This window comes from Poromitra crassiceps (assembly GCF_964638095.1).
Source record: "Poromitra crassiceps genome assembly, chromosome: 18".
In the NCBI taxonomy this organism is placed as follows: Eukaryota; Metazoa; Chordata; class Actinopteri; order Beryciformes; family Melamphaidae; genus Poromitra; species Poromitra crassiceps.
This window is the reverse complement of record NC_139636.1, coordinates 1,656,741-1,665,906: the sequence shown is the minus strand read 5'-3', so window position 1 is coordinate 1,665,906 and position 9,166 is coordinate 1,656,741. Positions and strand designations below refer to the sequence as shown.

The window sequence follows — 9,166 nt, the reverse complement described above, 5'->3', positions numbered from 1 at the left end:
ATGTTGGCAGCTAGTTAGTTATGTTACATGGCAGTAAAACACCACTGAATGACCAAATTTATATAACTTTTAACCATTTCGGGCAAAACCGTTTCCAGCGTTGGTTAGTTGTTTATAACGTGGCTATATTTATAATATAGCCACGTTGATGCACTGTCATGAAAAAAAAAGAAAGGGGGATTGGGAGGCGGGTCATAGCGTCTCTGTCGATGATTTGATTTGACAGTTCTGGACACTGGCGTTTGGTTGTTGGCCAATCCTGGCGTGTTCCACACCCAAATCGATTGTGTTCTGGCGCAAAGCGAGTGGGTTCCAGGACGAACAGGCTGTCTGAGGCACGCGCCAGTTGCGTTATCTTTAGAGCAGCACAGTAAATACAATATTCCTGGAATGCGAGTTTAACGAACGAGTTACATGTCCTCTGCATTCTACATCAAATGAAGACATTACTGTTTGTTTTATTTTGTATGTTACATACTTATTGGCCAAGTTATGTTAGTTTATCGGCTAGGAATTCTGTCAGGGTACAAGGGAGTATAGGCGGCCATCTTGCCTGCAGAGTTTTCAAATCAAGTACATTACTGTTTTGCCAGAAATCTGGGGGGGGGGGTTAAGGTTGATTTTCAGAACTAAACTCGGGAGAAAGGAGAGCCAATTAACCTGAACAGCCCACTTTGTAAAAAAAAAAAATACTGCTAATTTTTTGGGACTCTGAACTTAGTTCAAATTTCAAAATTGTGAACTATGAAAATCAACTAGTTCATTTTGATCTGTGCTAGCTGAACTTTGAGCTAGCTCCAGTGATGTGTGAACTCTGCCAACATTGAGCTGTGAAAAAGAGGGATATTCTCTGGGGTATCAGTGCCTGCCCTCAAGAAGAAGAAGAGAGCTGCAGGTTGTTAGCGTTAATATAATGAGCCTGTGTTAGCCTTGCATTGATGAAGGTCTTGACATGCTAATTAACAGGCTAGCATTAGCCTCGCATTGTGGACGGTCTTGACATTCTACAGTAATGAACAGGCTATCATCTGACTTGTCCCCCTCCCCTCAATGCTTAACTCGCTAAACCCCCCTTTTTTTAAATAGCAGTGCAGCTGTTTGCTGCCTTTGAGGCTGAATGGGGCGTTTCTGCTGCACCATACGGCATAGCTGGCTAACATAATGTGACAGAGTGGAAAAGCCCACAGGGGCTAACATCGTACCCACGCAGTACGCTAATGTGCCCACAGGGGCTAACATCGTACCCACGCAGTACGCTAATGTGCCCACAGGGGCTAACATCGTACCCACGCAGTACGCTAATGTGCCCACAGGGGCTAACATCGTACCCACGCAGTACGCTAATGTGGAGCCACACTGTACATGGCAGCACACACGTTTCCACAGATTAGGCCTTAGGGTCAACGCACGCATCAGCTTCAACATACAGTCTGAGTCTAGCATCAGCTTCAACATACACTCTGAGTCTAGCATCAGCTTCAACATACACTCTGAGTCTAGCATCAGCTTCAACATACAGTCTGAGTCTAGCATCAGCTTCAACATACACTCTGAGTCTAGCATCAGCTTCAACATACACTCTGAGTCTAGCATCAGCTTCAACATACAGTCTGAGTCTAGCATCAGCTTCAACATACACTCTGAGTCTAGCATCAGCTTCAACATACACTCTGAGTCTAGCATCAGCTTCAACATACACTCTGAGTCTAGCATCAGCTTCAACATACACTCTGAGTCTAGCATCAGCTTCAACATACAGTCTGAGTCTAGCATCAGCTTCAACATACACTCTGAGTCTAGCATCAGCTTCAACATACACTCTGAGTCTAGCATCAGCTTCAACATACACTCTGAGTCTAGCATCAGCTTCAACATACAGTCTGAGTCTAGCATCAGCTTCAACATACACTCTGAGTCTAGCATCAGCTTCAACATACAGTCTGAGTCTAGCATCAGCTTCAACATACACTCTGAGTCTAGCATCAGCTTCAACATACACTCTGAGTCTAGCATCAGCTTCAACATACACTCTGAGTCTAGCATCACCTTCAACATACAGTCTGAGTCTAGCATCAGCTTCAACATACAGTCTGAGTCTAGCATCAGCTTCAACATACAGTCTGAGTCTAGCATCAGCTTCAACATACACTCTGAGTCTAGCATCAGCTTCACCATACACTCTGAGTCTAGCATCAGCTTCAACATACAGTCTGAGTCTAGCATCAGCTTCAACATACACTCTGAGTCTAGCATCAGCTTCAACATACACTCTGAGTCTAGCATCAGCTTCAACATACACTCTGAGTCTAGCATCAGCTTCAACATACACTCTGAGTCTAGCATCAGCTTCAACATACAGTCTGAGTCTAGCATCAGCTTCAACATACAGGCTGAGTCTAGCATCAGCTTCAACATACAGTCTGAGTCTAGCATCAGCTTCAACATACAGGCTGAGTCTAGCATCAGCTTCAACATACACTCTGAGTCTAGCATCAGCTTCAACATACACTCTGAGTCTAGCATCAGCTTCAACATACACTCTGAGTCTAGCATCAGCTTCAACATACACTCTGAGTCTAGCATCAGCTTCAACATACACTCTGAGTCTAGCATCAGCTTCAACATACACTCTGAGTCTAGCATCAGCTTCAACATACACTCTGAGTCTAGCATCAGCTTCAACATACACTCTGAGTCTAGCATCAGCTTCAACATACAGTCTGAGTCTAGCATCAGCTTCAACATACAGGCTGAGTCTAGCATCAGCTTCAACATACACTCTGAGTCTAGCATCAGCTTCAACATACAGTCTGAGTCTAGCATCAGCTTCAACATACAGGCTGAGTCTAGCATCAGCTTCAACATACAGTCTGAGTCTAGCATCAGCTTCAACATACAGTCTGAGTCTAGCATCAGCTTCAACATACAGGCTGAGTCTAGCATCAGCTTCAACATACAGTCTGAGTCTAGCATCAGCTTCAACATACAGGCTGAGTCTAGCATCAGCTTCAACATACAGTCTGAGTCTAGCATCAGCTTCAACATACAGGCTGAGTCTAGCATCAGCTTCAACATACAGGCTGAGTCTAGCATCAGCTTCAACATACAGGCTGAGTCTAGCATCAGCTTCAACATACAGGCTGAGTCTAGCATCAGCTTCAACATACACTCTGAGTCTAGCATCAGCTTCAACATACAGTCTGAGTCTAGCATCAGCTTCAACATACAGGCTGAGTCTAGCATCAGCTTCAACATACAGTCTGAGTCTAGCATCAGCTTCAACATACAGTCTGAGTCTAGCATCAGCTTCAACATACAGGCTGAGTCTAGCATCAGCTTCAACATACAGTCTGAGTCTAGCATCAGCTTCAACATACAGGCTGAGTCTAGCATCAGCTTCAACATACACTCTGAGTCTAGCATCAGCTTCAACATACAGGCTGAGTCTAGCATCAGCTTCAACATACAGGCTGAGTCTAGCATCAGCTTCAACATACACTCTGAGTCTAGCATCAGCTTCAACATACACTCTGAGTCTAGCATCAGCTTCAACATACAGGCTGAGTCTAGCATCAGCTTCAACATACAGTCTGAGTCTAGCATCAGCTTCAACATACAGGCTGAGTCTAGCATCAGCTTCAACATACACTCTGAGTCTAGCATCAGCTTCAACATACAGGCTGAGTCTAGCATCAGCTTCAACATACAGACTGAGTCTAGCATCAGCTTCAACATACACTCTGAGTCTAGCATCAGCTTCAACATACACTCTGAGTCTAGCATCAGCTTCAACATACAGGCTGAGTCTAGCATCAGCTTCAACATACAGTCTGAGTCTAGCATCAGCTTCAACATACAGGCTGAGTCTAGCATCAGCTTCAACATACACTCTGAGTCTAGCATCAGCTTCAACATACAGGCTGAGTCTAGCATCAGCTTCAACATACAGGCTGAGTCTAGCATCAGCTTCAACATACAGTCTGAGTCTAGCATCAGCTTCAACATACAGGCTGAGTCTAGCATCAGCTTCAACATACAGTCTGAGTCTAGCATCAGCTTCAACATACAGGCTGAGTCTAGCATCAGCTTCAACATACAGGCTGAGTCTAGCATCAGCTTCAACATACAGTCTGAGTCTAGCATCAGCTTCAACATACAGGCTGAGTCTAGCATCAGCTTCAACATACAGGCTGAGTCTAGCATCAGCTTCAACATACACTCTGAGTCTAGCATCAGCTTCAACATACAGTCTGAGTCTAGCATCAGCTTCAACATACAGGCTGAGTCTAGCATCAGCTTCAACATACAGGCTGAGTCTAGCATCAGCTTCAACATACACTCTGAGTCTAGCATCAGCTTCAACATACAGTCTGAGTCTAGCATCAGCTTCAACATACAGGCTGAGTCTAGCATCAGCTTCAACATACAGGCTGAGTCTAGCATCAGCTTCAACATACAGGCTGAGTCTAGCATCAGCTTCAACATACACTGAGTCTAGCATCAGCTTCAACATACAGGCTGAGTCTAGCATCAGCTTCAACATACAGTCTGAGTCTAGCATCAGCTTCACCATACAGGCTGAGTCTAGCATCAGCTTCAACATACAGGCTGAGTCTAGCATCAGCTTCAACATACAGTCTGAGTCTAGCATCAGCTTCAACATACAGTCTGAGTCTAGCATCAGCTTCAACATACAGTCTGAGTCTAGCATCAGCTTCAACATACAGTCTGAGTCTAGCATCAGCTTCAACATACAGGCTGAGTCTAGCATCAGCTTCAACATACAGTCTGAGTCTAGCATCAGCTTCAACATACAGTCTGAGTCTAGCATCAGCTTCAACATACAGACTGAGTCTAGCATCAGCTTCAACATACACTCTGAGTCTAGCATCAGCTTCAACATACACTCTGAGTCTAGCATCAGCTTCAACATACAGGCTGAGTCTAGCATCAGCTTCAACATACAGTCTGAGTCTAGCATCAGCTTCAACATACAGGCTGAGTCTAGCATCAGCTTCAACATACACTCTGAGTCTAGCATCAGCTTCAACATACAGGCTGAGTCTAGCATCAGCTTCAACATACAGGCTGAGTCTAGCATCAGCTTCAACATACAGTCTGAGTCTAGCATCAGCTTCAACATACAGGCTGAGTCTAGCATCAGCTTCAACATACAGTCTGAGTCTAGCATCAGCTTCAACATACAGGCTGAGTCTAGCATCAGCTTCAACATACAGGCTGAGTCTAGCATCAGCTTCAACATACAGTCTGAGTCTAGCATCAGCTTCAACATACAGGCTGAGTCTAGCATCAGCTTCAACATACAGGCTGAGTCTAGCATCAGCTTCAACATACACTCTGAGTCTAGCATCAGCTTCAACATACAGTCTGAGTCTAGCATCAGCTTCAACATACAGGCTGAGTCTAGCATCAGCTTCAACATACAGGCTGAGTCTAGCATCAGCTTCAACATACAGGCTGAGTCTAGCATCAGCTTCAACATACACTCTGAGTCTAGCATCAGCTTCAACATACAGGCTGAGTCTAGCATCAGCTTCAACATACAGTCTGAGTCTAGCATCAGCTTCACCATACAGGCTGAGTCTAGCATCAGCTTCAACATACAGGCTGAGTCTAGCATCAGCTTCAACATACAGTCTGAGTCTAGCATCAGCTTCAACATACAGTCTGAGTCTAGCATCAGCTTCAACATACAGTCTGAGTCTAGCATCAGCTTCAACATACAGTCTGAGTCTAGCATCAGCTTCAACATACAGGCTGAGTCTAGCATCAGCTTCAACATACAGTCTGAGTCTAGCATCAGCTTCAACATACAGTCTGAGTCTAGCATCAGCTTCAACATACAGTCTGAGTCTAGCATCAGCTTCAACATACAGTCTGAGTCTAGCATCAGCTTCAACATACACTCTGAGTCTAGCATCAGCTTCAACATACAGTCTGAGTCTAGCATCAGCTTCAACATACAGTCTGAGTCTAGCATCAGCTTCAACATACAGTCTGAGTCTAGCATCAGCTTCAACATACACTCTGAGTCTAGCATCAGCTTCAACATACAGTCTGAGTCTAGCATCAGCTTCAACATACAGTCTGAGTCTAGCATCAGCTTCAACATACAGTCTGAGTCTAGCATCAGCTTCAACATACACTCTGAGTCTAGCATCAGCTTCAACATACACTCTGAGTCTAGCATCAGCTTCAACATACAGTCTGAGTCTAGCATCAGCTTCAACATACAGTCTGAGTCTAGCATCAGCTTCAACATACAGTCTGAGTCTAGCATCAGCTTCAACATACAGTCTGAGTCTAGCATCAGCTTCAACATACAGGCTGAGTCTAGCATCAGCTTCAACATACACTCTGAGTCTAGCATCAGCTTCAACATACAGTCTGAGTCTAGCATCAGCTTCAACATACAGTCTGAGTCTAGCATCAGCTTCAACATACAGTCTGAGTCTAGCATCAGCTTCAACATACACTCTGAGTCTAGCATCAGCTTCAACATACAGTCTGAGTCTAGCATCAGCTTCAACATACAGTCTGAGTCTAGCATCAGCTTCAACATACAGTCTGAGTCTAGCATCAGCTTCAACATACACTCTGAGTCTAGCATCAGCTTCAACATACAGGCTGAGTCTAGCATCAGCTTCAACATACAGTCTGAGTCTAGCATCAGCTTCAACATACAGTCTGAGTCTAGCATCAGCTTCAACATACAGTCTGAGTCTAGCATCAGCTTCAACATACAGTCTGAGTCTAGCATCAGCTTCAACATACAGTCTGAGTCTAGCATCAGCTTCAACATACACTCTGAGTCTAGCATCAGCTTCAACATACAGTCTGAGTCTAGCATCAGCTTCAACATACACTCTGAGTCTAGCATCAGCTTCAACATACAGTCTGAGTCTAGCATCAGCTTCAACATACAGTCTGAGTCTAGCATCAGCTTCAACATACAGGCTGAGTCTAGCATCAGCTTCAACATACAGGCTGAGTCTAGCATCAGCTTCAACATACAGTCTGAGGCAGGCAGCACTGCAGCTTTGATTTGTGCTAATGGATGCTGTTGTGTTTTCAACACGTGGGAGTAGGGCTGTGCTGCAGTTAATCTCATTTTAATCTCAATTTCAATTCAGTCTCTCACTTTGTGCGACGTGATATTTGCTGTCACTCTGAAGTCTGGAAGGTAGTTTTTTCAAGTTAAATAAATGCATGATTTTACCAAAGTAATCGCATCGGTTAAATAATCGTGATCTCAGTATCAGTCAAAAATAATCGTGTTTATGATTTTTGCCATAATCGTGCAGCCCTACGTGGGAGTTTGCTATTTTTGGCCTGTGTATGGTACTACAGGGTGTGCAGGCAGGTTGTTGGGTTAATTCAGTTTTTATTGACTCAATTCAAATTGGAAATTGACAGGACAGCTCACATCATAATGATAGCTGTCTGGGACTGGCTCATGCTGTATATCCTGTTCTCACATTATGCTTCTATGCTTGCTCAGTCAAATTATGATTTACTGTAAAGTTTACAGTAAATCATATTTACTGTCAAGTTTACAGTAAATCATAATTGGGCTTGTATGTTCTGTTGCCTGTCATCACTTTGCTTGGCTGCAAAAATATCAAGGACCATGATGGAAATGGGACTTTTCATGATGCCCTTGATGATATTTTCTTTACAAGCTATTAAATATGTAAAATAAATATAATTTGGAAACGCATGCACTGTCCACACACACACACACACACACACACACACACACGTGCGCACACACACGTGCGCACACACACACACACACGCACGCACGCACGCACGCACACACACACACACACACACGCACACGCACACACACACAGTACAGTTGCACCTCTCTCTCTCTCTCTTTTCTCTCTCTCTCTCTCTCTCTCTCTCTCACTCTCTCTTTTCTCTCTCTCTCTCTCTCTCTCTCTCACTCTCTCTCTCTCTCTCTCTCTCTCTCTCACTCTCTCTTTTCTCTCTCTCTCTCTCTCTCTTTCTCTCTCTCTCTCTCTCTCTCTCTCACTCTCTTCTCTCTCACTCTCTCTTTTCTCTCTCTCTCTCTCTCTCTTTCTCTCTCTCTCTCTCTCTCTCTCTCTCTCTATCCGGTGTGGGTGTGATTGTTGTTGACAGTTTGCTACCAGACTCGGGCTCATTTCACTTTCACTTGCATCACATTCAGGAAGCATTTCTTCCTCCAAAAGTGCAAATCTTGAGCTCAATCCATTTACATTTTGGATTGAGTCAATTGAAAGTGAACTGATGCCAATCCTGGTTTCCATAGAGAGCCAAAGTGAACGTCCCTTCCTGCTTCAGCACTGTACCAGAGATTCAATGACTCCAATTCAATGACTGCGTGTGTGCGTGCGTGCGTGACTGTGTGGGCATGTGTGTGTTAGCGTGTGTGTGTTCGCACAGACACGCTCAGACTCCCACAGTTAGTTTGTGTGTGTGTGTGTGTGTGTGTGTGTTTTCACTTCCCAAATGTATTTGCACAGATAAGAATGTGGCAGTTTAGTACATGGTCGGCGTGCGTGCGTGCGTGCGTGCGTGCGTGCGCTCTCCAAGCCCCATGACCTCTTACAGGGCTGTGATTGGTGGCCCTTCCCTCTGCACCGAACACCTTCTTCACTTCAGTTCAGAGTTCAGTTCCCGTCGTAAAGTTTTGTGCACGTCTGTGTATACGTGCGAGTTTAAGACCCTGTAGGTTTGAATGTAAAGCTGAAACGCTTCTTTTGCAGTTTGCTGTGTTTTGTCGTTTGTATGGCTTTTCTGTTATAGTCAATGTTAAGAGAGCAAGAGAAAGAAAAACAGCCAACAGCATATTTTGTATGAGCATTATAGAGGTCTCCTTTCACGTGTTTGTTCTGCAGACATGTTCTTCTTGAATGTTTTCTAAGTTCTGTATCTGTGTGTGCTGAGATGATGAGCTGGAGGTGAGTCTTAATGTTTCATCTCTATTTCCCTCCAGGCCTTCGGGAACGCCAAGACGGCCCACAACAACAACTCCAGCCGCTTCGGCAAGTTCATCCAGGTCAACTACCAGCAGAGTGGCACCGTGCGGGGGTGAGACGCACGCACGCATCAATGCACACGCGCTCGCTCGCTCACTCACTCTCTCACTCACTCA

At 44.6% G+C, this 9,166-nt stretch overlaps 1 protein-coding gene across 1 annotated transcript in view; it reads left to right on the top strand.

Moving 5' to 3' along the window:
* Window positions 1–9,166, top strand: part of LOC310793217 (unconventional myosin-IXAb-like) — a 165,630-nt gene that overhangs the window by 44,957 nt on the left and 111,507 nt on the right. Inside the window, exon 2 of the mRNA XM_083654978.1 lies at window positions 9,008–9,102. Within this exon, the coding sequence (XP_083511104.1) occupies window positions 9,008–9,102 (95 nt within the window). The remainder of the gene's footprint in view (window positions 1–9,007; window positions 9,103–9,166) is intronic.